The following is a 26,888-nucleotide window of genomic DNA, read 5'->3' on the forward strand; positions in this document are numbered from 1 at the left end:
AGCTTTATAAGGAATGTTTGTTTGTCGTAATATTATAACTGTACATTTGTTTTATCGTGCTGAATATGTTAGCGCTAACGCTCGAGGACTCAATTTTTTGCTGATCTTAGGCCAAAAATGGTTTATTAATGAGGCAAGTTGATGAGCAACTCCTATTCCGAACAATGATATTCGAAGACAAGTAAAAATTTTGTGAAAATTTTTGGTGTTCTACAATCGATTTTACTCCAGGTACTGAAAAACACAAGGGTGAATTTTTCAGAATAGTTTCTTCCTTTTCACTATTAAGCGCCGTGGTTTTGCCGTGTTACCCAATGAATATTATATATATTTTTACTTTACCAATCGCATTCCGAAATCTCGGAGATTATGCTCGGAATCGCCAGGGATCGCTGAGGTATCAACCAACCATGTGCTATAATTTAATCTTCTTTTCTTTGATAAAAACATAAACAGCAAATGAATATATGTGAGGTCAATGCATTCATAAAAAGAGAATATATCTTTTGGCTAGGCATTTATATAAATGGTGTATATTTACAGTGCTATCAATTTTTCGCAGACACAATTATTATGCTGAACGAAAACCAAGTCCTTTATAATTTTGTTAAAAGGCTTGAAGAGTAAAACGATAATGTGAATATTGATTTCAAGCACAAAATGTGTTCTGACATGTTATATGAGAGAATATTCATATCATCTAAGTTCAATATGATATTGTACAGTACACGGAAGCGCTATAATGCCACCAAAAACGATTACACTCCCCATTGCACTACATCATGAATGTAAATGTGATTTTTTCCTGTGAGAGCAGCATTAATTGAATTTATATTGCATTCACTATAGCTTTATTTAAATTTAGAATTGTCTCTACAAGGCAGCACAGCTCAGACTGCTTTCAAGACCTGTCGCAGCCTCCAAAAAGTTCAGTTCTTTCCTGTAGATCCAAATCCACCTTGTCCACGTTCTGTGTTAAGCTCTGTTTCCCATTCATTGTTATTCAATTGCACAATTTCCGGGGTGGTGATCTTTTCAAGGATAAGTTGAGCAATTCTATCTCCCGCACTAATACTAAAATCACTATTGCTGAAGTTGAATAGGACAACTTTAACCTCTCCTCTATAGTCTGAATCGATGACACCAGCACCGGTGTGAATGCCATGCTTAACAGCTAAGCCTGAGCGTGGGGCAACTCGTCCATAATATCCTTCTGGTATCACAATGCTAATGTCTGTCGCAACGAGACCCTGTCCCTTCTTAGGGATTAATGCATTTTCGGAACTGTAAAGGTCGTAACCCGCAGCTGAGGCGGAACCTCTAGTTGGAAGTTTTGCTTTTGCGGATCTTAAGTAAACCTTAAATGATGAAACTGCAGACATGGTGATTAATCTTGCCCAACTTAAAATGATTAATTAATTTATTGTAAAAGAACACTCTAAAAGTTGTACGAGCTTGAAAACGCGTCGAAGCTTAAATACCAAAAATCTGGACGCGTACAAATATGAAAGTTACGTTATTCCTTACACCATTTTGCTTGAAAATTCGCCGCATAGTATTATTTAATCGTAACATTTCCTAAATTGTCTTTCCAAGCTAATCCGATTTTAATTATACTGGAAAAATTGTTGACAGACATATATCCTTAGAACAGACACCAGAAACAATTCGGTGCTCACTCACCTAATTTATTCGGAAAAGAAATATATTGATATGCTCTATTTAACGTTAAATAAATGATCAAACAAGTGACTTTAGTCTACTAGCTGCCATAAATAACGATTTCCAAGGTATTTCGAGTTATCACAACAGATTTGGTCGCAGATAAGCATCTTTACTCCTTAGATTCGATTGGGTCCAGCAAAGGCTCATAAATAAGTGGCATCTGACCACAAGCAGGAACACTAGTATACATGTCCGCAAAGTACGAATATTTATCATAATCAAAATTATCCTGTAACTTGACTCTGTATCTACTCATCATGTTGGAGATGTTCATCTTGATTTCGCACAATGCCAAGTTTTTTCCAATGCACATCCGTGCACCGGCACTGAATGGTATCAGGTTCTTGTGCATCACCTTTAATTTTTCTTCGTTATCAATCATCCACCTGTCCGGATTCCAGTGGTTTGGGTCGGTAAAAACATCCTTATTACGATGGATTGACCATGGTTGAATAGTGATAACTGTTCCTTGAGGTATAATACACTTTGGTGTCTCTTTGGATCCTCTCCAAATCATTCCTCCCTTGGGTGCCACTCTAGGCTCTTGGCCTGGTATTGCAGAATAAACTCTGAGTGTTTCGTCCACGACTGCATTCAAATAAGGTAAATTCTCAATTTGCGCGTAAATCTGCGAATTATAATCATCTGCAGCAAGATACTTTCCGCCATTAAACTGCTTCAACTCCTCGATTAGCTTCTTTTGAACTTCTGGGTTTCTAGCAAGAGAAAAGTACACGTAACTAAGTGTGGTAGCTGTGGTATTATGTCCGGCAGCAATGTGGTCAAAGCACTCACTCTTAGCCCTTCCTTTATCAAACACCGGTTTAGGCGAACTCTGCGCTTTTTCACCTAAAACCGTGTTAACCAAAGTTTGCTGAGAATCGCCAATTCCTCCAAGTGATTTATTGAACTGGGCTTCGATCCAGTCGTAACACTTTTGAGCAGCAATATCAACACTTTTTGGAACTGCAAGCTTACGTAAGGATGGAAGCTGGGTGTCCCAAAACCAAGACGAAGATTGCGTAAAGAATTCCATAATTATTTCCTTGCCAAGTCCAAAAGGATCATCAAGAACAGATTGATAATATTTGGTTCCAAACGAAAATATAGTGATGGCGTCCATGGCCATATCCGACCAAAGGATAAAAGCGTTGATAGGTTTGGTCTTGTACTCATCCATAATTTTCAACAATTTAGACATTATACCCCTGATATAATCCTGGACCTCATCCGTGCAAACGTGTGTCTTTGAATAAAACCTAGTGGTAACTTTTCTACTTTGACGATGGCCAACCTTATCAATAGTCGAGAAAGTGTTGTGCGAATTATAGTTGACAAATTGAGAGTAAAATTTACTCTTTTCCATGTCCCGAATAAACACCTCATTCAAGTAATCGGAGTCACTTATATCCACTTCATTAGGTCCAATTCTAACAATTGGTCCATATTCCTTATGAAGTTCATCGACATAGTGATTTCTTTGTTCGGACCAACTCTTGTACAAAATCCAGAATTTTGATAACGCACATATTTTGGGACCAGGAACTTTGCACAACGGGTTTAAGTACAAAGGATATATCAAAAAGTAGAAAATAGCAAGGGAAACTATTCCTGCTATTCCGAAAGTCTTTACGTGATCTGATTCTTTTTGCAGTAATTCTTCTAACATGATGGTCAAAAGAAATGAAGGCAGGTTAATGATAAAGTGCCGTTAATAGCATGCCAATGTTGATGCTTTTCTAACAGTTCCAGATAAGCATCAAAAAAAGAAGGAAAATGCACAGGCGTTTGACATGCGTCATGTATTTATAGGTAATCTTCGAGGAAGATCGTATGCTTCGAATTGAAAGAGATAAGTGATTTGGTCGGAAAACTTTCTATATCGGGTAATTACTGATTTGTTTAACGCGGTGAGTATTTATTCTAAATTTTTATTATTATACGCTATCTGATTAGCTGAATGAGAATAATCATTGTGCTCTATGAAAGGGCACCGATTAGTTGTTTTTAATGGTTGAATGATAACGTTATTCAAATGAATTAGATTGCTTGATAATAAATGTGCTTAAAATGTGGCAAGATTGTATGAGCATAAACATTTGTTATGATATCCCTGCGTAACTGTAAATCCGGATGGTCCCGGAATTGATTCCTAAAATTGGATGGCCATTAATGTAGATATAGACATTAGGAAATTACCAGCTTTCTGATACTATTGAATTTTACACTAAATTACGACAATCAAGTTAGGCATGCACACTGTGCTTCTGAGTCACTCTGCAAATAGCCTTATATTCATCATGAAAGAAGCTTAAATTTTTCCAGAGGTGTGTTTTTAGAAGCGGAAGAAACTAAATATTGCAAGTGCTTAAGATTAAACTAATTTTACCCAATTTTACCACTACCCAAAACCTCGTTCATAGTTGCGAATTTTTAATATTGGTGCATCACAGCAGACATTATAAGAAGATAATAAACATAAATGGACCTTTAATCAAGAATGTATGCAGAAATTACTTACTTATGTGGATTAAAGCAGGCCCACGCCAGACAATTGATGAAGTAAGCGCCTGCCAAAGAGAACAAAAATGGGGGATGGAATAAAAGAAACAAAATTAATTCGGAGTAGGGAAAAAAAAATAAAAATAAAAATAAAAAAAAAGCACTGTGTTGTAATGCAGGCAGTGGCTTGCTTCTGTTCAATGGTACAGTGTTTATTTCATTAATCCGCTCAATTCACAATTCCTGGGTATTTTCAGCATCACCAAGCTTCTGCGCGAGGGATTATTCTGGCCATCTGGAATTCATAAGATTGAAAACATCCATATTGCATGCAGTGTTAATTAATTTTTTTTTACAGCTAAACATAATCTAGGCTGGTTATTATCTATAAGCAATTAAATAACGAGTTAGTAGGCAGCAAAAGATCAATCTCTCGATGTTTAATAGAAGAAGACGGTCTAGACAGTCAACATCATATACTGGAGTCAATTCACCACGTGGTACTGAAAGGCAACCCAGTTCTGGTGCTTTGGCTGCAGCTTCGGTGATTGGTAAAGCATTAAAGCAGAATGGAAATAATCCGGTGGGAATGAAACTTCCTCCGCATCAAAATTCCAGGAAATTCGGTGGCATGTCCAGAACTTTATCCATGAATAGCAATATGTCACGCCGTAACAGTTTACAAACCATTTCGAGTGCGAATCGTAAGCGACTCGAGGTCAGAAAGCTTTCAAATAGTTCAAGTATGTACAATTTGAGCTTGAGAGATCGCCGTTCGATTTCAGACTTCTCGGAGTACAGTTCGCAAGTTAGCAGAAGCAGGGCAAGGCAGATTAAGGAGCCGACATATTATAAAAAGGTGAAGAAATGGGTTCCTTCAAAGCGTGGACTCGTCAGTGTTGAAGTAATGGTTCCTGTCTCTGAAAAGCAAGAAAAAGGCTCACGAACCGTTACACCACAAACAGATCGTACTTACTCGTTGAGTGTGGGCACGTACAGCCGTGTACGGCAAGCAAATCGAACTCCTACTAGGAGTAGGCCAATTAGCATGATGTCACCTTCTCATGTTCGGAGGTTAGAGATGACGGAGTTTGACTTTGAGCCTTCAATTCCAGAAAGTTTGGAGGAGGTCCAGGAAGAGGATGAAGAGATAAAGACTAGTGTCCAGGCTGCGAGAGAGTACTCTATGGCTAAGCTCACTAATTCTCCAATAAAAAGGAAGGTGGATAATATAGAGACTAATACAACCAATCGGAATGCAATTTTGCCAGATGCAGAGAGCCATCCAAGGGACATTGAAGGGTCGTCTGAAACCGAGAAAGTCACAGAGAAGGATGAGTCTGTAAGTTCCGATAGTCATGAACAGGAACACAATTATGGTACTGTTCGTCCGCAAATAACGGAGATAACTGCATCAAATGACAGTTTGGCTAAGGGTCAAGAATTAGAGATAGTTAACAGCTACACGACACCCGGTGATGAAAACATTGATGAACATTTGAAGGAGAGTGTCGAGAATTCTTTGGTTGCAGAGGATGGCATTTTGCCAAATGGGCAAAATGAGCAGGCTAAGGTATCCGAGTCGGATGATAAAGTAATTGTACAGAAAGACGGTACGGACAAGGAGAAATCCGGTGACAATGAATCTACGCAACAAACTAATGGGAAGGAAGTTGTACATCGAAAGCAGAAAACTAATGTAAGCACTACCTCTGATAGAAAGTCTGTGAAACCAACCGTTAATCCAACGTCTATGGCACAACAAATGAGGAAAACACTCGGCATTAATGAGCTTTCTTCTACTGGGGAAGACCGTATAAAATTAGCATCATCGTCAATTGTGAAGCGTCACTCTGTATTGAAGAATTCAGAGGATGGTCAGGAATATTCTTCATACAACGCAAAGGGTATCACAGGTCCATACTTATCACTTGCAACTGCCGAAAACACGAGGCGTAATGCGATGGGCTCGTCACCATCACCAATGCGAATAAATTCTATGTACACTACGCCTGTGCGCTCCCATCATACCAATGCAAAATTGTCAGGATCACCTGTTATGCTAACATCTCTTCGTGCACCAAAGCCCAAAAACTCTTCCTCGAGAAACCACATGCTGTCTTTAAGATCACCTGGTTCGGTACCTGATAGGAGTCTTTTTGTGCATTCGCATCCTTCGGTTCATTTGTCTGCTGCTAAAGTGGCAGTAGAGCAATACTACGGTGAGGATGTTCTTCATAAAAGAAAGCCTGTACCAAAGCAGAGGCCTAAATCAGTTGCGCAAATTAAGGCTGAAGAACTTCTTAAAAAGGCCAAGTCCAGACCTCCAGTCCGGCTTGAAACTGTCTTTAATCCAAACACGGAAAATTATAATGAGTTGAAGAGAAGCAGTTCGTTTGAAGGTAGGCGTCATGATAAAAAAGATGATACCATTCACAAGAGGCTTACATTGAGAGATTTACCCGACGATTATGCTCAAGCAAGTGACAGTCAGTTTGTTTCATCTTCCAATTTCAAATCACGAATTCCAGATTCTGATGATGATGATGATGACTTCAACGAGGACTCTGTATATTCTCCGAAAGTCAAAAGTCATCATCCACCACAACAGCCTCAACTTATGCTGAGTCAGATTGATGTTCCTCAGAAGAAACATCACAGACACTTTAAATTGTTTGGGCACCATCACCATCATGATTCATATGAGGGTTCAATGATAAAGGATGATTATGCTCGACATGATTCGAAAAAGAAGAAGAGATTTAGGAAATTCAAGAAATTCTTTTCGACCAGCGGCTGATTTAACAAACATAAGGCATGCTTTTTGTGCTCTCTTTCTTTTCCCGCTTCTATCGTTTATGCAAATTTTAGTCAACTTGTTTTACGTGTCTCCAATTTAAGCGCTTATTTATCATTAAATTTAATACAGGAACGAATGTGATCTTGTTTACCTTAATTTAAACCCGTAGACTCGAATCTGCGAACTAGTTCGGCCTCCTTCTTTACCTCGCTTGGTGTATGTAGAACTTTCATTTCATTTCCACCGAGGGGTATCTCGTTAAATTCATCATTCTCTGCACCCACAAAACTACCAAAGTTATCATCTTCATCATTTTCGTCTTCACCATTATCACTATCGATGTTCTTGTCATCATTAAAGAGATTTCTTTTCCTAGCTGACTTGTTAGAGTTGGCTCCAGATGACATTAAACTACTAGAATCGGTATTTTTTGAGGACGATTCTTCTGGTTGCATACCATCGTCCCTCTTCATGTTCTGAATTTGGCTGTTCTTTCCTGCTTTCGAAGCGTCATCCATTCTCTTTCTAACTTGAACTGCAACACGTCTTCCATCAGCCAAGAAATGAATAAACATACCCCTTATATTGTCGACCACACCAACATTCTCGTTGATTTTGTCATCCACATGAAACGATTTCCAAAATTGCGTCCTGAAGAATGATTCGTACGTTTCATCAGCTAGAATAACCATACGAAATGTTGAAGCCGTTATGTAGACTGGCCGTGATGGATCTAACGCTGCATTATGTCTTGCGTTCTCCTTTTTTATATTATCTGGAATATCGCCTAGATCTATCAACGGCTCTTCTGGATCATCAGCAGGCTGAGCATATTTAAATATCATTTGAAGGAAATTAGATCCTGATTTCAAATATCTCTCTGTTTGCTTGCCCTGCCATTTCTGCTGGTTGAACCTCACTTGGTCTGGAAGGATGATTTCATCTTCAGACACATCTAATCCTCTCTCTTTTAAAATCTCACGACGTTCAACAATTTTACGAGCAATTTCAGCTTCAATAGCTTCATTTGTAATATCATCAAATAGTTTTCCCTCCCTCCATGGAGCCGTAATAAATATTAAATCCTCTGCCAGTCCGATAATCCGTTCTCTTCCAATTTTGCCATCCTTCTTGTCATCATAAAGAGCAATGAAATTGGAAAGAGAATTCATAATATCCTTGTCCATTAGTTTGTCAATTCCAACAATTAACGTAGCAAGGCTCATGATTCCATCGCTCGACCAGTTTGCATACAAACGTCCTAAAAACTTCAACTTCTTGGAAGACTCATCATCAATATCCACCCAGTCTACCAATTGTGACATAAATATAACGAACGATTCAAAGTCCATATTACATGAGCTTTGATCAGGAGGATTCCCTTCTCCTCCCATTAAAACATGATAGTACCTGTCATAAACATTAGAAATTTGCGTCTTTGTAAGATTGTGTGTTTTAGGTAGATTTCTTAATTCTGTACGCTTGATGAAGACTTCAATTCCTTGGAAAACCTCATTGCTAAACTTTTCCCGTAATTGCTTAATGGTCTTATCATCGACCATGGAGAATTCTCTAAAGGCCACTTCCCAAAGATTATCAAATCTAGTGCGAACCCGGTCTTGCTTAAAAACGGAAACTTCAGGGTCACTCAAAGTAGTAAAATAGTCCTTAAAAATTGCAATGCACTCACCGTCCTCTTCACATTTTAACAAGCTTTCTCCATTCACCCGAATAATAGCCAATGATATTTGAAAGAGAACTCTTGATCCATGTAGCAAAAGCATGTCCACAATTCTGAATGCATAAATAAGAGGCATGTTGCTGAGGAAAAATGAAAGAAACCATGGCAAAGTCACAATAGATAGTTGAATATCATGCTTTTTGAAATGAGTATCCAACAGTGGCAATGTTTTCGACACTAAAGAATCAAATACTTTTTGATCAAGCATCACACCATACATTGTTTTTGAATAATATCCGGGTATTATTTTGTCACAGAGAACATTCAAGCACCAAAAAGCTTGTTCTTCGGACATATAAATCAACAGAGCAGCAGCAACGATGTTCATTGCTTGGCAGTATCCCACATCAGGATTTTTCCATGAATAAGCAGAGAGTACCCTTCTTAGCCTGTTGATACCTTCGGCATTTTGGTATGCCGGGTATTCGGGTAACGACCGATTTAAGTCTTTCTCTATCTCCTCAATTGCCTGTGACATTTCATCCACGTGGTCAGCCAATATCTTTTCATATTCATTTGCATGCAAATAACGAAGGTATATGGATCCGGAACAAGTTTCCCAAATTTCACCCCTCAATTTGTTCGGTAACCCGTAGCTGACCAATCGATAAAAAGTAACGTTGCGAACCAGAGCAAAGTTCCGACCGTTTTCCCGAAAAAAATCAAACCATCTCCTCATCTTGCGACGATCCTTCAGTTTTATTGTGTTTCCCGGAAACTTGAAACTCCATCCCAATCCTCCCGCAGGCGGTCCATTAACCTCAAGTGAATTGCATCTGTTCTTCGATAGTAAAAATTCTGAATAGAGTCCTTTCCGAAACTCTGAAATTGCATCCACGACTGAGAGATTCTTCCGTAATAAGCTCACAAGATGTTGTCCGAATCTTTCACATTGTGACTTGATCCCAATGAATTTTATAGTAATTTCCAAGCCATTCATTGTCAAGAGTGCAATCGCAAAATCGTACGCCCTGTGGATTCGTTGAATACGTTTCACCATTGGTAGTTGAATCACAAATGAGCATGCTAATTCATTATATGTGTCCATAAATAAGAGATAATCTTGAGTGAGTGTGAGCTTCCCGTTGAAGGAGTTTTGAATATTCGGGGCTAAGCCTATTTCCTTCATATGTGATACCCTGTACCTAAGAAAGCTACTGGAGATAGATACTTCTACCATCGACTCATTCACAATTGTTTCTGAGTCAGGAATTCGAAACTCCCGGCATAATATCTGATCCTTTGTAAGCTTCTTTTGGTTGTTTCCTGGGTCAAGTATCTGCTGTGCCTTATTGGCGATACCTTTAATAAAGTCCATTGAAGAATGTTTGCTGTCTAGTTGCTTAGAATAAACCCTAAATTAAGCTTTGTTTAAATATTTCCGATGTACTTGTTAAATCACACTAAAATACCGAACTTATTTAGGTGACCATCCAAGTTGGTGTTAATGCTGCTGTGAAGTATAATAATGCTATCTTCAATCGCATTCCTCCATTGGTTGGTAAACTTTAAAAATTAGAAGAATTTGTGCTGCACGTTAATTTTCAGTCTAAAAATAATTATCGCGACCCCACGATGAGGCGCACTATTTGGCAACTGTTTTTTGTAGTAACTGGATTCGTAGTAGAATGCTATCCAACCGATGAATGTAGGTCTCTCGCAGAAGTCAAACTTTCCTTTTATTAGAGCTTGTCAAATCGGCCATCAGGAAATATATACTTTTGTCTTTTTTGCATCTGAGCCACTATATTTCATGTTGGAAAGAAAACAAAGAACAGCATTTGGCACTCATCGTTTATATCTCCTAACAACTTGGCTATGTTTCAATAAGTAGAATACAAAGAATTTATTTTATAAATATTACACAAAGACAGTCATGTTTGAAAGAATAAAGATCCACAAGTACATCATAAAGTTGAGTGATGACTTCCCCTCGAAACAGAATGTCTAGACCGTATCTTTTTTAATCTTTCGACATTCGGCTCTAGTAAATCTGGGTCAAGAAATCTACTTTTGGCGGATGTGGTTCTGCTATTTCCGGCTGAACCGGAAGGCATCTTACTGTCATCAATTAGTGTGTCCGGATTCAGGGATGCAGCCGCAACCTCACTTTGGATTTTGTTATGCGAATCGTCATCATCACTCTTAAACTTGCTCTGAATGAATCTTGGAACATTTTTCAAGGCGATCTTTAATATCTTCACTCTCAATAAAGCCAAAAATTCTTCGTTGGAAATTAATGTATTTCCAAACTCAATTTTGGGAATATCAAGAATCATGTTCGACACATTAATAAGTCTGAGAGCACCTTTACCCTTAAATGTAAAAGATAGTTTCATAGGATTAATCATGATCACATTTCCCAACATATACAGGTTCGATCTCCGTTCCATCTCAGCATAATTGTCATCTGTACGGAAGTTATCCTTAGCAACGGCCTTAGAATTCTCTTTTAGTGGCTTTTTCATATTCACACTGGCAGATGATGTAGATCTCACCGAAGAGCGATTAAGAATCTTTCCCAGACTCCTGTGGACCTTCCCTGAGCCAATGAGAGATGAATTCGAGGTTCTTCCTGACGTCATAGAACTACTTGTCGACAGTACATCTGTGGAACTGTCAGAATCTTCTGTTTCAGTCGACATCGTCTCAAATAAATCATCCACAGCACCTTCATCGTCACTGCTACTACTAATGATCGCGGCTGACTTGACTTTAACACAGCTGTTCGGAAAGACAAATTGATAGATTTCCTTTGCCAATCTGTAATCTATCTGTAGTCGGATCGGGGCAAAATCAATGGTTCGTTTTTGCATAATGGTGATACCGCCAACTGGAGGAAGTAAACTCCAATCAACAAAGCATAGCGGCTTCCCGCCCGTTTCAAGTCTTGAAATGACTGTTTTATACTTTGCTGCCGGATGGTTGTCTTTTGCAACAAAGTCAAAGATGCAGACCTGGTTCTGACTGGCTCCATCGGGTCTTTGCATAGTAGAATAAAAGCTGTCCACAGCAATCAAGTCAAGAAATGGCTTTCCATCATCAGTCAAAAGTTGAACCTCAACATTAAATGCAGTTAACAATAATTGTCTCATATCATAAGAGTCATTATACCTGACAGATTTAATTTCTTGTAAGTACCCTGCAAGTGCATTCAAGTGTAAGAAGTCTCTTTCAAGCTCCACGTTAACTGCCGTGTTATTTTTTCTGTATGAATCCTCATCGGATATTCTCATTATTTCTTTACACCTCTCAAGTTGTCTTATTTCTTGCTGTAAGTTTTCAATGTATCGAGCAACCTGATTCAAGTCGCCAATATCTGAAAATTTGACCAATTTCTTTACAATCTGCTTCAGCTTCTGGCTTTCAGTTTTTTGATACTTGATGAGAGAAAGGGCACAATCCAATATTGCAGCATACTGTTTGCTATTGGCCCTCAATCTGACCATCGGAGCCGCAACTCTGATATTCTCTTTCAAAGCATTGTTATCTTGTCCTGCAACGTATCCAATGTGAAGCTCATTTGGATTGTTCACCAACATTCCACATGTCAAGTTCCAGATGACTGTGGCATCTTTCAGGTTCTCTGAAGAATAATACATTTCAAACGGCAAACTTGGAGGCCAGATATTATCCGATGGTGAATATATTTGGTACTCGTTTTTTAATGCTTTCTGTCTCTCCAACACATAAAGATTCAACTCCGAAACAGTTAATCCCCACCGTGATTCTATTGGAACATCTGTATCAACGTATCCGGCAGAATACCCAGCCAATTCAATTTCCACATTTCTGGCTACTATTTGATTTGCCATGGCTAGAAGACAAGCATTGTCTGTCCCACTAACTCGGAATTGTGGATAAATGAATTTCATTAAATAAGTATCTTCAGCCCTTCCATCCTCAATCATGCTTATATCATGAAGCATCTGGTCAAAGTGTTCAATTAAAACTGTAGATGATTGTAACTCGCTTTCGTATCCTTCTCCTTCAGGCATATTTTGCTTATCCATCTCTAGTTTGGTACTGAGATCTTCTGCCAACTTCACCGCCTTATGAGACAGACTGAATACTAACGAACGCCGATCGGTCACCCTATCAATGTAGTTTAGAAACAAATTCTTAGTTCTGGTATCCCAGACTGCTTCAATATTGTAGATAATGAACCGATTCTTATAAGTTGAAGGATGAATTGGAGAAATTGTACCTGTTGTTGCGATAGATTTCGCAACATAGGAGGAAGCAGAGGATATACACCTTGAAAGTTCTCTCTCTGCAGCATCCTCTGTGTCTTTCTTATCCAAGTCCTTGAATCGAGGAAAGACCCCTTCCTTAAAGTTTCCTTTCAATTGAAGAATTTTGGCAAGTTTTTCCTCAAGCTGATTAATTTGCAATTGGGTTGACTTAGACTTTGGCTCTTTTTCAAGAATTGACCTCTTAATGTCTAGAAGTTGACGTATTTGAGCTATTCTAGTATCGGCAATCTTGGTTGGTTCCTGCGAAAAGTTTCTCTTGTCAATCTGGCAAGCATGGGTATGCATTTGCACTTCATCAAATGGATATTCAAAAGATGAGTTTCCAAGATCCCTTACATAATAAAATCTCGGTGTATGTGCCATCTTTATTGCCTTCCATTTTGGAATCTCCTCATAAACTGTTGGCGAATCTAGTTCAATGAAATCATTATGATCATACCACTCATTAAAACACGAATCTTGTGACACTGTACTGTAAGATATACTTGAAACATCATCAAATGATGCATCACTACTTTCATTGTTTTGAAGTCCAATCTCCTTCGCAAGCATACCCGCAGGTGACGTCTCATTGAACTCGGAGTTTACAATTCTTAAATCAGTTCCTTCAAAATCCAGAATACCTTTAGTCATCCGAAGCGAAAGAGCTTGACCCATTTCCATCATATTTTTATCAAGTACCACTCTTCCCCTTTTACTTTGATGAATATCAACCAGCAACTTATCAATCAAGCATTTAAGTCCCGTAAATGACACTTTACTGTTGGCACGTAAATCAACAGCGTGTCGGTAAATATGTGCCAACTTGACAGCGCTTAAATCAATCTGATAACTAATAGAAAATAAGTGTTGTCCAAATTTAGGAGACTTCATCTTACAAGATATGAGCTCCTTATTCGAAAATAATTTTCCACCCTTTATAGGAAGTCCCAAACTTTCATGAAAGGTATTCCACCAACGGAAAAATCGGGAAAATGTTAATGGTGTTAAATGAGCAGAATTGTGTGTGTATGTTCCACCCTTGGATTGAACAGTGACTGCCATGTGAATGTAATCACTTCTCCAGCCACTGTATGAATCATGTGTCTTTTTATCTTTTTCATTTTTAAATGTGATAGGATTCTTTAAGCGAACAAGATAATGGGGTTTGAATGCCTTTGTTCTTGGCGCAAAGCCCGGGTGTCTTGTAGTTTTAGTATCTAAGTTTCTTTCAAAAGAGAATCCTAGATTCCAAATGACCGGTTTGCTGCTAAGCTTTATCAATGTTTTCAAGACCGAGTATAAATCTCTTGCCTCACTTTGGAAAAGTAAAATGTCTGCGGTACTCGATAAATGGAAGCTAGGAATATCTATTTCAAATTTTCCGCTTTCAATTCTTAGAAACTCTTCCGGTTTACCAGTACTATTGATCTTGAGAACCGCATTCTCACTCCATCTGAAAAGAAATCCAGCAGCTTCTCCTAAATAATCGTATGGCGAAGAACCTGCTTTGATAAACAAATCAATTCCATTTTCGCAGTCAAATGTCCACTTTGTATGGAATAGAAGAGGAATCTTATCCCAAAATCCAATCGAAGGACTTCTATCGATTGGCGGTTTAGATAGAACATCAAAACTATTCATCATGCATGTCAGAGCTGGTTGAATGGCGCTTGCCCAACAAATCACCGCAGGCCTTTTTGATTTCACATGTGTATTAAGTTTTGATATGAATTTAACGTTGGTCATTGTCCTTGAAACATGGAATGCATAGAGATTATCTGTTTGATGAATATCGTTATATTGGGACACAAATGGAACAAAATTATATCTCATTTCGTCAGGCGTGTACATCTGTTCGGCAATTACCAGATCACCAGTAATGCGAATAGCATCGTATTTATCATGTTGGCCACCACCAAACGCCAATATTGGAAGTGGATAATCTTTCAACTGAATTTCAACCGACGACGAGTAAAGATCCAAATGAACAGGTAGCAAAATTCCATATTCGGTGTCTTTTGGTATCTGTCCACCAACTCCATAAAGGAAGTCCGGGTATTTGTCAAGACCAAATGATGGTTGATCAAGATTAAGCTCCAAATCCTTAATCGAAAGTGAAAAAAGCGGAGGAACATCACCTGTTACCATGACAGGGTATTTATCCAAAAATTCTTTCCTCACACGAGGATCCGACGAATTCTCATTATCCTTCATAGATGAGGAATTTCTACTGTTGATCACTCTCAAAATCCACGATTCACTCAAATTAGAAAGTACACGGCTTTTTGGAATTTCGATATATTGATGATAATCTTTCAAGTAATTGTCATACTCATCATCCACATTTTCACTGATCTCATTCACAAGATGAGATCTTTTGTCGGTCTTCAATTGAGTTCTTTTGTCGTTCTCCAAAACCGTAGTGGTTGTCTGTTTCTCTCCATTCCTATTCAATTTATAATACTCCGGAACCTTCGCGCGACCGTTTTCAAATTTCAATGAAGTATATCTTTCTTCAAGTTTCCGTTCAATCTTTTCACGGTATTTTTCGAACGCAGCCAGTTTTGCTAATCGTATCTTTTGCTCAACTGTGCCCATCAAGAGGCATTTGGTAAATTGTACCTCAAATGGATCGTCATGCATGCAGAACTTAAAAAGCTTTGATCTTATTCTCAATTTTGGAATTTTTGGAGGTTTGTCCACTTTCGAAGGCGGTATTATCGGAATTGAGAAAGTTTTATCGTTTGGATCAGTGAAAAGAATGTTTTTGAACATCAATTTAATCTGGTTGATTGCCTTATGAAATGCCCTAGCGTTGTCAAATGTCTGATAAAACACATATTCAAATGGGATTTCGAGCCTCGATGAGAAGAATGAGATATCAATGGGCTCAGCATTTCCGTAATTACTATATTTCACATTTCCATGTGTGAAAATCAGCATTGGACTCCAGTATTCAGTACTGTGAGGATTAACCGCATATACTCGAAATGCTCTGAACTCTGCAGTCGTGTTTGTAACAGAAAGAGAATCAAGTTCAATCGCTAAATCAATGTTAGATGGGAGTTTCAGTTTCATCATCAAAAAGTCTAGGCGTAACAACATCCTTGGAAGCTTACTCTTTTTCTTCTTCTTGTTAGTTTTCACACCCACGCTCATATTTTTGTTCTGTTCATGAATGAAAGCTTCCGTTAAAATCTTTGTGGCAAACATAACTGACCAAATCACTTCAATGGATATATCGCCATCGAGCTTTGGAATTCTTAACTCCAAAGAATTATTGCGTGTGTCATAACTACACTTGAAGTTATTGAATGAAAGAAAACGAGGAAAGAGTTGCTGTTTCCTTTCGTTGGTGAAATCACGGATTAGATAGAAACCAACACGTGAAATATAATAATCAAAAACGAAATCTTTTCCATTCGAATCAACATTAATATCAAATCCAGTATCATGAACATGGAACGAATAGCCACGAACATATTTGTTCATGTCTGATTGTGAAACTCCATTGAAGTATGGAACAGGGTTCTCGAAGCATGCTGCAAACTTAATTTTGCCAAGATGGAACTTCAGATTTCTTATTACATTCGAGCGCAACTCTGTGTTGGTATTTTGTGATGACGAATTAGATGGTTTTACTGCTGGAAGATTTTTGTTGTTCATATCAAAATTCGACCTCAACGTTTTTACTATATGTGCCATTTTTTTGAACATATTAACGTCTTGAAACAAAACCTCTGTTTGATTGATCTCTATCTTCATTTCATCAAAGTAGAATGAATCTCTTCCAACAGAAACTGTTCCCAAAATGTCAAGCTTGTCTAATTCAATGATTTTAGTCATCTTTTCTTTCCCCTCAACAATTCTTGCCTGAATGGTTCTGGAAACTAAAGTCATTGGCTTCATCATTGAGTAGTTTGTATCTGGTTCAAATAGAGTGGGCCCCTCACTAGCCAATGAATCCAACCGCAAATCATCCATTAAGAATTCAATCCCAAAATTATCGTTTAATAGAAGATCAAATGCAAAACTTAAAATCTGAAGCTTGATCCTAATCTTTCTGGCAAGTAGTATTATATTTGATCTTCGATAGTCTGGCATCATACCAATTTCTGAACTGGTCTTGGAGTATTTGTCATCCTCCGCAACCAATATATGTAAATCTTGTGGTCCATTCTTTGTTTCTTTGCCTGTGCTGTCCATTAGTAAAAAGTCATCCAACGATGCAGATATGTTAAAATTTGTGATTGTGAAAAAGCTCCTAACAAGGAATGGATCTTCCTTTGAAATATGTTTGCCATAATCTTGCTCATTAATGTGACTAAAAGCAAAGATTGTTCTCCGAATATCAATTAAGCTTGCAAAATTTATGAAATTCATTTGAAGCTTTAATTTCGGGTACTTTTCTGGATTGACTGTAAGTGAAGCTATGCTGATTGCAACTTTATGAAAATTTGTGGACAGCAATCTCTGCAATTCTGGGCATTTGCTATCAATACCGAAAAAGAACCCGTCTGATAAGTAATCGATCCCATTATACTTCATGAAAATCTTATCTGCAGAAACGGAGAGATTAGAAATTCTTGTGGCCTTCACAATGTCGATGAGATCATTCCTCTTCTCAGCATTTGAACTTTTAGAGACCTTAACATCAATTTTCTGACCCTTGTTTGTGCTTGCAAGCCGAATATCTGAAAGTAGTTTACTAAGCATATCAATATCCATGTCCAATCCGTTAATATTGACAGAAATTGAAACGTTTTTAAAAGAAAGTTCCTGGCTGTTAAGTGGCGAGTCTAACTGAATATTAATTTTCAGGTCATTTAGAACAGAGTATTCATTAACCGAAATCCCTGAAATTTCCAGTTGCGTTGATAATGTCACACACTTCCTTGAATCTTTTCCCGTATGTTTCACCCTTCCGACACAAAAAGAAAGCCCCTGCGTTTTCATTAAAGTGTCGCAGCTTCTTAGAGCAAAATTGTGCACAGATACTTCAATAGGAAGTAGCCAGTAGAAACGTGATAAAATTTGCAATATTCTCTGTATTTCTTTGGTTAAAGAGGTATGTGTTTGTGCATTTTCATTATTTGTCTTTTCCACCAATTGACCATGCTCTGTTTGTGAATTATCAGTGTGATTAGACGTGGCATCATTTAAAGATAACACAATATTGGAAAGATTTAATTTCAATAAACTTCCACCAAATTTATTATTTTTATTCCAATTGAGAAGCCCGAATGGATGCACTGTCAATGAAATAGAGCCCATCTTCAAGGTGAAGGAACTCTTGGAAACACGAATATACAGGAGTTGAAGCCATAGAATTCCTTTTACCGAGATTCCCCGTCCTAAGGCAGCATTCACTAGCAATAAAAGTAGCGAGTATGCTGCTAGTAGCAGCAGGAAAAATTCAATCATAGAGGTGCTGATGCCACTGAATGGTCCAGGTGATTCCTTTCAACTGAAGTATGACGTTTGGTAATAATATCTTCTATGTTGTAGGTATGTTTACCCATAGACTGGAATTTTGGAATGTTTCTTGCCAGAACGGCACTAGCTGTAGCGCGGGGAAAAATTTAAAAATAACTGGGCAACAATAAAGTCCCGATTCCACATTTTGAGAATTGCTGTTAGTCTTGCCGACTAATTCCGAATAAACTTATTTTCCGGATAATTAGTGCGACTAATACAGTTTTCTTATTATTATACATTTTTTTGATCCCGGAACCGTTGAGATATCGTAATCATCCTAAGTTTTCGTGGTTCTACATCCTTCAGCAGCTAAATTTTCTACATGCGACTTCATTCTCTCTTGTCAACAAATAAAATAGTATATGATGTTTCTATTGGTACAAATGGTAATCATGCCTTCAATATTCCGCTGTCCATCAAAGCGTTATGAAGAATTGTCTCCTTAACCACGGCAAATGCAAGCTTAATATTGTTTGTATCAGTAGCCTGTGTGACATAAGGGACCAGATTGAGGTTAGCTCTGTTAAGTTGTTTGAATCGCCAGAGGATATATTTCACTGCCTTATTGACATCATTGCCTCCAACATAATCCGGGAAATAGTTCTCTAGTGGGGACCTACCAAGTTTGTCGATAAACACATCAATCTTGTTGAGACATAATATGATCGAAGTTCTCCTAAACCACATTGAGTTGACCACAGATTCGAATAAATTGAGTGATTCCACGAGCCTATTTTGCGTCGGTGATTCCAAAAGCACTTGATCGTATTCAGATAAAGCGACACAAAACATTACTGCCGTTACATTATCAAAACAGTGAATCCATTTTTTTCTTTCGGATCTTTGTCCGCCCACATCGAACAAATGAATTCTTATATCTTCAAGTTGGAATCTTGTATCATATATACCCGAGGTTTGCTTCCTTGTTCTGATGACATCAGTAACATTTGGCACATAGCCGTCGGCTGTTATTCGGTCAATGTTGTCAAAGAAATATTTGAAGGAATCCATAAGATAAAACTCTCCTCTATGTTCTTCCAATAGTTTTACCACCATCGGCTCCTTGATTAATATCTTCATCTTATCCCCTAGCGCAAATGTCATCGTTTTACTATCCTCATCCATGGGAACCTCATACTCAAGAATCTTGTCAAGATCATCATTCGTCATTGTTTGAAGGTCATCATCTAGATTGAACTTTCGTAGTGCTTTTATGATCGCCTCAGCACACTCACAGATATTCTTAAATACAAAAGGCTTGTAATCATACAGCTCTCTTTTGCTGAAACCATTCTGGTGAATAATCTTGATCTGCTTTAATATTGTGGATTTACCAGATTCTCCCGAACCTAGCAATAGCATTTTATACTCCGGCTTAGAGTCTTGTGCCGAACTTTTTGTACTTTTTGTTGTCTGTGTCTTACCTTTATTCTGTTTGCTTTGCTTTTGGTTCAGTGATAATGTTGATGTCGATTGTGTATTTGTATTTGCCTTATTTGAAACTGGACTCTCAGTCTTTTGAGGCATGTTTTCTGCATCCTCTTTAGATCCGCAGAGCCCCATATTTCCTTGATTATAATCAACTCTTAACTATGGTCGTATTTTTTTTGGCTAATGAGTGTCGAAAATGTGCAAGGCACGTAGGTGTGGATAATAATACTATGATAATAATGTCTGACGTAGGAGATAGCAATCGGTTGGTATAAAGCGTTTCAGGTTAACAGTGTTGTTTCTCCAGTTATGTAACACCCTTCCTATAAATTTCTCTTCGTTGATATCAGAATACTATATGTATATAGACTTCAAATTAATTGTCCGATAAATAACAGATGGTGTGGCGGGAAAGATAATAATGTCCGAGCAACTGATTACTCGCCGATTCTATGCTGCAGACATGATATGTATGCATCCAGCATAAAAAAGTTAGAAAAAAAAATTAGAAAAAAACTAAATGAAAAAGGATGCTTAAATGCAGCAAGTTTCCATATAAGTCCGGGGTGCTTCTCCCGCATAGAAGAATATTCTTCCAAGCCAAAACGAGGTGCAAATAATTGCGATTGAAACATCCTTACGTGTCTCATTACTGAAGATCTTCTGCGATAATAGCGAAACATAATAAGCAGGGATAATTCCTCCACAGCAATATCCATTTTAGTTTTGTTTAGTAATTATATGCACACACTCAGAAAGATATACATAAATAGAAGAAGGCCGTATTATATTATGGGAAGTATTATTATGAGTTAAGTGTATGAAAACCGATTTCAACATACGCATAATAAGAATTTTGAAATAATCATTTTGTTGTTTTAGGCCGCCCTTGAAAATAACAACCTTTAATAAACTAGAAATTTCTTCAAGAGCACATACACAACAGCCTGTTGAGGCGACAAGTCCTCACCATATTGGTAAGAAATGACCCCGCTCATGTGCAAATGTTTCTATAAATAATATTTGGGCATTATGATTGAGCCATAGCACTTCTTCTAATTTATGTATGTTATTCATATTTTCATATTATTAACGTAAATTGATTTTAATTTAATTACTTAAATTTATTTAGGTACTTCAAACTTAAACCGGCTTTCCGCCAAGATATTCACTCCATCTTCTGACCTCTGGTGGGATGATAAGTTCCTTCTTCTTCAGATTGGAGAGTCTTTCAGGCAGTTTCTCTGCTAAGCATTGGGCAAATAGCATGGCAGTCTTTGGTTCCGAGAACAAAGTTCTACCAAAGTCAATGGCATTTCTCCTCATGATATAATCTGGATCGGTGTTACTCTTGGCCCTGCTCTTGGCAAGGTTGAACACACATTGAATATTGTACTTTGTAAGCATCTCTCTGATTGCCCTTTTGTTGTCTACTGGGAAGTGAATCACAGTAACATTTTGACTTGTGTGCTGCTTCAAGTAGTCAGCAACCCTTTGAGATGAAGCGTAGAATTTATAACCCAATGGCTCAATGGTCTTTGCCACTATTCCCAGATATTCTGCGTCTGTATTTCCTCCAAAGAGAATTCCTTCAGAAGGAACAGGAACTCTAAATTTCATTGTTGCCTGTATGGATGTCCAGTATGCTTCTGTTAAAGTCTTGCCAAAACAAGCAATCTCTCCGGTCGAAGACATCTCACATCCAAGGAATGGATCTGCACCAGCAAGTCTGGTCCATGAGAACTGTGGAACTTTTGTAGCAACGTAATCATGTTTCTCAGCCATTAGATTTCTTGGCTTAGGTGCCTTTCCGATCAATGCCTTTGTTGCGGCCTCAATAAAATTGCATCCAAGGACTTTTGAGACAAATGGGAATGATCTGGAGGCACGAATATTACATTCAATCACCTTTAAATCAGGTATGCCGGTCTTTGGATTCTCTGCCTTGATCACTTGCATATTGAAAGGACCAGTGATCTTCCAAGCAGCAGCAACCTTGTCAGAAATCTCCTTCAATCTTCTAAGAATCGAGCTGTCCAAATTTTGTGGTGGGAGAACCAACGTTGCATCACCAGAATGAATTCCAGCATTTTCCACGTGCTCGGAAATTGCATGCACGATAACCTTACCATTAGCTGCAACTGCATCCACATCGATCTCCTTTGCTCCTTGTATGAACTTAGAAATAACCACAGGGTGATCCTTGGAAACCTTCGAAGCATTTTTTAACTTGGAAGCCAACTCCTCTGCAGAATATATGGTTGCCATTGCGGCACCAGAGAGAACATACGATGGCCTAACAATAACTGGATACTGAACTTCTTCAGCAAATTTCTGTGCATCTTCAACAGACGTAAGCTCCTTCCAAGCAGGTTGATCAATTCCGAGTTCCGAACACATGCTAGAAAACTTCTGCCTATCCTCTGCTTTGTCAATATCCACAGGACTTGTTCCAAGAACGTTTGCATGTTGTTGTTGAAGTTTTAATGCTATATTTTGAGGAAGTTGGCCACCAACTGAAACCACGATTCCCTCGGCGGCTTCAAGCTCATAAATATCCATGACCCGTTCGTATGAAAGTTCCTCAAAATACAACCTATCAACTTCATCAAAGTCAGTCGAGACTGTTTCTGGGTTGTAGTTCACCATAATAGTTTTCTTTCCTGCCTCCCTCAAAGCTCTGGCAGTTGAAACAGCGCACCAATCAAATTCGACGGATGATCCAATACGGTAGTCACCAGATCCAAGCACCATGGTTCCGTGCTCGTCAAAGGCAATATCATTCTCAGTTGCATTGTATGTCATATAAAGATAGTTGGTGTTTGCTGGGAACTCTGCTGCCAATGTATCGATTCTTTTCACCACGGGGATAATTCCAAATGCCTTTCTCTTCGCACGAACTTCCAAATCTGTGGACTTGACGGCAGTTGCAATCTGAGCATCTGAGAACCCTTGCTTCTTAGCCTTACTAAGCAAAGACTCGTCAAGTTTTTCTAATGATCCAATTGCTTCCATCTCATGTTGTGTATCCGCAATATGCTTAAGCTTGTACAAGAACCATTTATCAATCTTGGTTAATTCATGGACCTTATCAACAGAATAGTTTCTGTTCAAGATAGCTTCTCCGACCGCAAGCCATCTTCTGTCTGTTGGATTGGAAAGGGCATCATCCAAATCATCAAACTCACCACCTTGGAATCCGACATACTGAGGATCAACCTCTCTGATTGCTTTCTGAAGAGATTCTTCGAAAGTCCGTCCAATTGCCATAACTTCACCAACAGATTTCATGGAAGATCCAATATTTCTCTTCACCTGCTGGAATTTGTTTAGGTCCCATCTTGGAATCTTCGTCACAATATAGTCCAATGAAGGCTCAAAGTTGGCTGTAGTGGTCTTTGTAACTGGGTTCGAAAGTTCTGGTAACGTATAGCCAAGACCAATCTTTGCAGCAGTGTATGCCAATGGATAACCAGTAGCCTTGGAAGCCAATGCCGAGGATCTGGATAACCTGGCATTCACTTCAATCACCTTATATTCAAGACTGTTTGGATTAAGGGTATATTGAACATTACATTCTCCCACAACACCTAAATGGCGAATAATCTTTATTGCAGCTGATCTTAACATGTGATATTCCTCATCGGAAAGAGTTTGAGATGGGGCCACAACGATAGACTCACCTGTGTGGATTCCCAACGGATCAAAATTTTCCATGTTGCAAACAGTAATGCAGTTGTCCACTCTGTCTCTGACAACCTCATACTCGACTTCTTTCCATCCTTTCATAGATTTCTCAATCAAAATCTGTGGAGAGAGCGAAAGTGACTTAGAAGCCAGATTCCTCATTTCTTCTTCATTATTCGCAAATCCAGAACCAAGACCTCCTAAAGAGTATGCTGACCTAGAAATAACTGGATATCCAATTTTTGCTGCAGCTTTCAATGCATCATCAACAGTTTCAACAGCCACAGATTCGGCAATTGGAATATTTATTTCTTTCAATGCCTCAGCAAAAAGTTCCCTATCTTCAGAAGTAATTAAGGTCTTAATAGGTGTTCCAAGAACTTTGACACCATACTTTTTGAAAACACCCTTTTTATCTAGTTGGATACCAACATTCAAGCCTGTCTGACCTCCAAACGTGAGTAATATTCCATCCGGTCTTTCTCTAGCTATGATATACTCGACGTATTCTGGTGTGACCGGAAGGAAATACACTTCATCTGCCAATGCATGAGATGTTTGGTTTGTTGCAATGTTTGGATTCACAAGAATTGACTTCTTATGTGCTTCTTTCAAAGCTTTTATGGCTTGGGATCCCGAATAATCGAATTCACCTGCCTGGCCAATGGAAAGACCTCCGGATCCAATCACTAACACTTTGGAGACATCCACCAGCTGATGTGCGTGGTTATCGGTAAATTTCTTGAGGAGATCCCCTCCCTTATATGATGCCGCAAGCCTTTTCTGGTTTAATTGCTGATATTTGTGAAAAATATGATATTTATTTACTGAATTGCTGAATATTTTATTAGCAGTGCCTGTAGACGTACTAAAACTTCTGACTGTAGGTCTGGCTACAGAAGCTCCAAAGCTTCTCAAAGCTGTGTTTGAGCTTAACCTCATAAACATCTTCGCAACGGAAATATTGCTAATAGCAGTAGTTTTCTGAAGACCTAAAACAAAATAAGTAACTGAGCGTCTGGAAAATGTAATGATGTGTATGGGGGTCGAAAATATATATGGATATATATATATAGTGAATAATCGTGGTCATTAATTGTAAAAGCAAAAAAAATTTTCCAGTCAAAGTGACTCAGAAATTGAATCTCACAATAGAGTTTATTCGAAAATGGGCGCGCTTAATATAATGTTACCTGTTTTGTAAGGATGGGTGCGATCAAAACCAGTAATTTTTCTTAGCGCGCTTAATTTGATTCCGAGAAGTTGAATATAAAAAAGAAAGTCTTGAGAGATGTTGTAACCAAAATAATGAAAACTTGACTCATAGTTTTTTTTCTTTTTTCCCATGTTTTATTATCTTCGATTTTATCTATTCAGTACATTATTTTGTTACACAACAGGACTAGTCTCTGGGACTTCAATGCACGACTTTAAAGGCTACACTGACTACAGTGTAATATGGCACCAAACAGCAAATGAATCTTGGGGATTGAGTCAAGGTGAAATATTCCAATATATAAACATTATGATGTAAACTCTTTTATTAACTATATGCTTAAGAGAAGGTCAAGGGAATAAAAATGAAAAAACAAATTTCTTGAGTAAAAAAAAATGCAGTACGCATTACCTAACTTATTTTTTTTATCAATTTTTCCAATGGCCGACAATACGAATTTGTACCCTCGGGAAAACGAACTTTCGCAATACCACGCTCCGTTTCCTATTCTTCCGTGAGCAATGATGAAACCCTGAATTATATATAAATGAATCAACCCCAACTTTTATTAGCTTACATTTTTCCTGAACTTAAGTTGTGTTTAGATATTTAGACAGCTCGTATATAAAAAGTGGGGTGTTTCGTTATCTTATTAATGGATGAACTGACAGAAAGAGTTGAAAAAAAAAAGTGATACGCCGGAAATAGATAAAGCCTAGTCTCTTTTCCATCTGACATGACGTGGCTGTCTTGCATAGTATATTCCACCAACGTCAATGTTTGTATTCCAGTGGTCGATAAATGAGCATAAAGCAGAGGCCAATGCCATCTCCCTTGGAATCTTAGTGTCATCCACAATAAGATCAAATCCAGAAGCAGCTGCTGGTACAACCTGGCCGATTCTCTCTCTGACCTCGGATTCTTTTTCACCAACATTCTTCACCCTCTCTAAGTATTTTCCTTTTGTAGTCCATTGGTAGGTAGCTCCATCTGCTAGAGTGAACATCCTGTACGCATCTAAAGCATCAACTCGGTGACTGATCACATGCCATCCAAGTTCAGCCACTGGAGCCTCGGGTGCTCTGATGAGCAAAACATTTGATCTCAAGCCTGCCCTTAAAGTAGCACAGGGTTCATCTTCTGCATTTGGACCTGTGGCTCTGATTGCATTTGAGTACATTTTATAAGCACCCTTGACAGCTCTTGATCTTACAAACCAGAAAAGTGACTTTGATTGTTCAGTTGGTCCGCTTGGTCCAGATCCTTCTTCTTTCGTATCGTATACATCAAAGATTTTGGATCCTGTACCGAATCTCCTCCTAATTGCATATCTTGAGCAGTTTGCCTCATCAAGTTGTATTATATGAGGAATATACCTAGATGACCTACGATGTGGTGCAAATAGCAAAGATTTTGCCAACACCACTGGCCTCATGATGGGAGAAAGAATGAGCTCGATAGGCATTGTTGATTTATAGTGTTAAGTAGTTGTGCAAATAAATAACTGTCTTAAACCAAGTTATTTCCAGCTCTCAATTTTAATAAACAAGTGATGCATACAAATGAAGGAAGAGAATACAAAGGAGTCTTTATTTATATGCAATCCTTGATTCGGCGCTTAATGTGGAAAGGATCGCACGGTAAAAATGCTCTCATCCAAAACGAGGATAACATCCGTAAACCATATTTTGGATTTACGAATACTTTGACATCAGTTCCAACTCAAAAGAATCATTGTTAGACCCTTATTTGGTTTCAAGTATATTGGACTATGACAGTACATTATCGGTTTGATCTAAAATTTTTTTGCAGAAGTTCAATTAAGGAGGATAAAATTCTCCCCTCTGTCATACCATAATGTGACTGCAATAATGGATCGATTGACGAAAGGAGAAAAATGTCAGGTAAAGCCATTCCAGTCGCGTCTATAAAGGTCGAAGCTTTCCTTTTTAGTCTAATTTCTTTCTTTTTTTCCCCGAAAATAGCGCTAGAGGACGAAAGCGTAGGTACAAAGAAACCAGCCATTGGGTGAGGGGCGAGACACACTCATACCTCATTCTGGCATGAAAT

The 26,888-nt window shown here is 38.3% G+C and overlaps 6 protein-coding genes across 6 annotated transcripts; 1 reads left to right on the forward strand and 5 right to left on the reverse strand.

Annotated features, from left to right (window-relative positions):
* Nucleotides 1-1,834: 1,834 nt before the first annotated feature.
* On the reverse strand, nt 1,835-3,394 carry BRETT_002849 (uncharacterized protein; the record flags this gene model as incomplete). Its single annotated transcript, XM_041281369.1, has 1 exon — nt 1,835-3,394. One exon carries the CDS (start codon nt 3,392-3,394, stop codon nt 1,835-1,837), a length of 1,560 nt encoding a protein of 519 aa, XP_041139160.1.
* A 1,269-nt stretch (nt 3,395-4,663) lies between these two features.
* On the forward strand, nt 4,664-7,027 carry BRETT_002850 (uncharacterized protein; the record flags this gene model as incomplete). The annotated part of the gene is made up of 1 exon (XM_041281370.1): nt 4,664-7,027. The coding sequence occupies one exon, from the start codon at nt 4,664-4,666 to the stop codon at nt 7,025-7,027; it is 2,364 nt and encodes a 787-aa protein (XP_041139161.1).
* Nucleotides 7,028-7,179: 152 nt separating this feature from the next.
* BRETT_002851 (uncharacterized protein) lies at nt 7,180-18,430 on the reverse strand (the record flags this gene model as incomplete). The annotated part of the gene is made up of 2 exons (XM_041281371.1): nt 7,180-10,070; nt 10,696-18,430. 2 exons carry the CDS (start codon nt 18,428-18,430, stop codon nt 7,180-7,182), a joined length of 10,626 nt encoding a protein of 3,541 aa, XP_041139162.1.
* A 444-nt stretch (nt 18,431-18,874) lies between these two features.
* GPA2 (Guanine nucleotide-binding protein alpha-2 subunit) lies at nt 18,875-20,047 on the reverse strand (the record flags this gene model as incomplete). The annotated part of the gene is made up of 1 exon (XM_041281372.1): nt 18,875-20,047. One exon carries the CDS (start codon nt 20,045-20,047, stop codon nt 18,875-18,877), a length of 1,173 nt encoding a protein of 390 aa, XP_041139163.1.
* Nucleotides 20,048-21,058: 1,011 nt separating this feature from the next.
* On the reverse strand, nt 21,059-24,550 carry CPA2 (carbamoyl-phosphate synthase (glutamine-hydrolyzing) cpa2; the record flags this gene model as incomplete). Its single annotated transcript, XM_041281373.1, has 1 exon — nt 21,059-24,550. The coding sequence occupies one exon, from the start codon at nt 24,548-24,550 to the stop codon at nt 21,059-21,061; it is 3,492 nt and encodes a 1,163-aa protein (XP_041139164.1).
* Nucleotides 24,551-25,533: 983 nt separating this feature from the next.
* On the reverse strand, nt 25,534-26,283 carry BRETT_002854 (uncharacterized protein; the record flags this gene model as incomplete). Its single annotated transcript, XM_041281374.1, has 1 exon — nt 25,534-26,283. The coding sequence occupies one exon, from the start codon at nt 26,281-26,283 to the stop codon at nt 25,534-25,536; it is 750 nt and encodes a 249-aa protein (XP_041139165.1).
* Between the last annotated feature and the right edge of the window lie 605 nt (nt 26,284-26,888).

Source organism: Brettanomyces bruxellensis, chromosome 9 (genome assembly GCF_011074885.1).
Source record: "Brettanomyces bruxellensis chromosome 9, complete sequence".
NCBI lineage: Eukaryota > Fungi > Ascomycota > Pichiomycetes > Pichiales > Pichiaceae > Brettanomyces > Brettanomyces bruxellensis.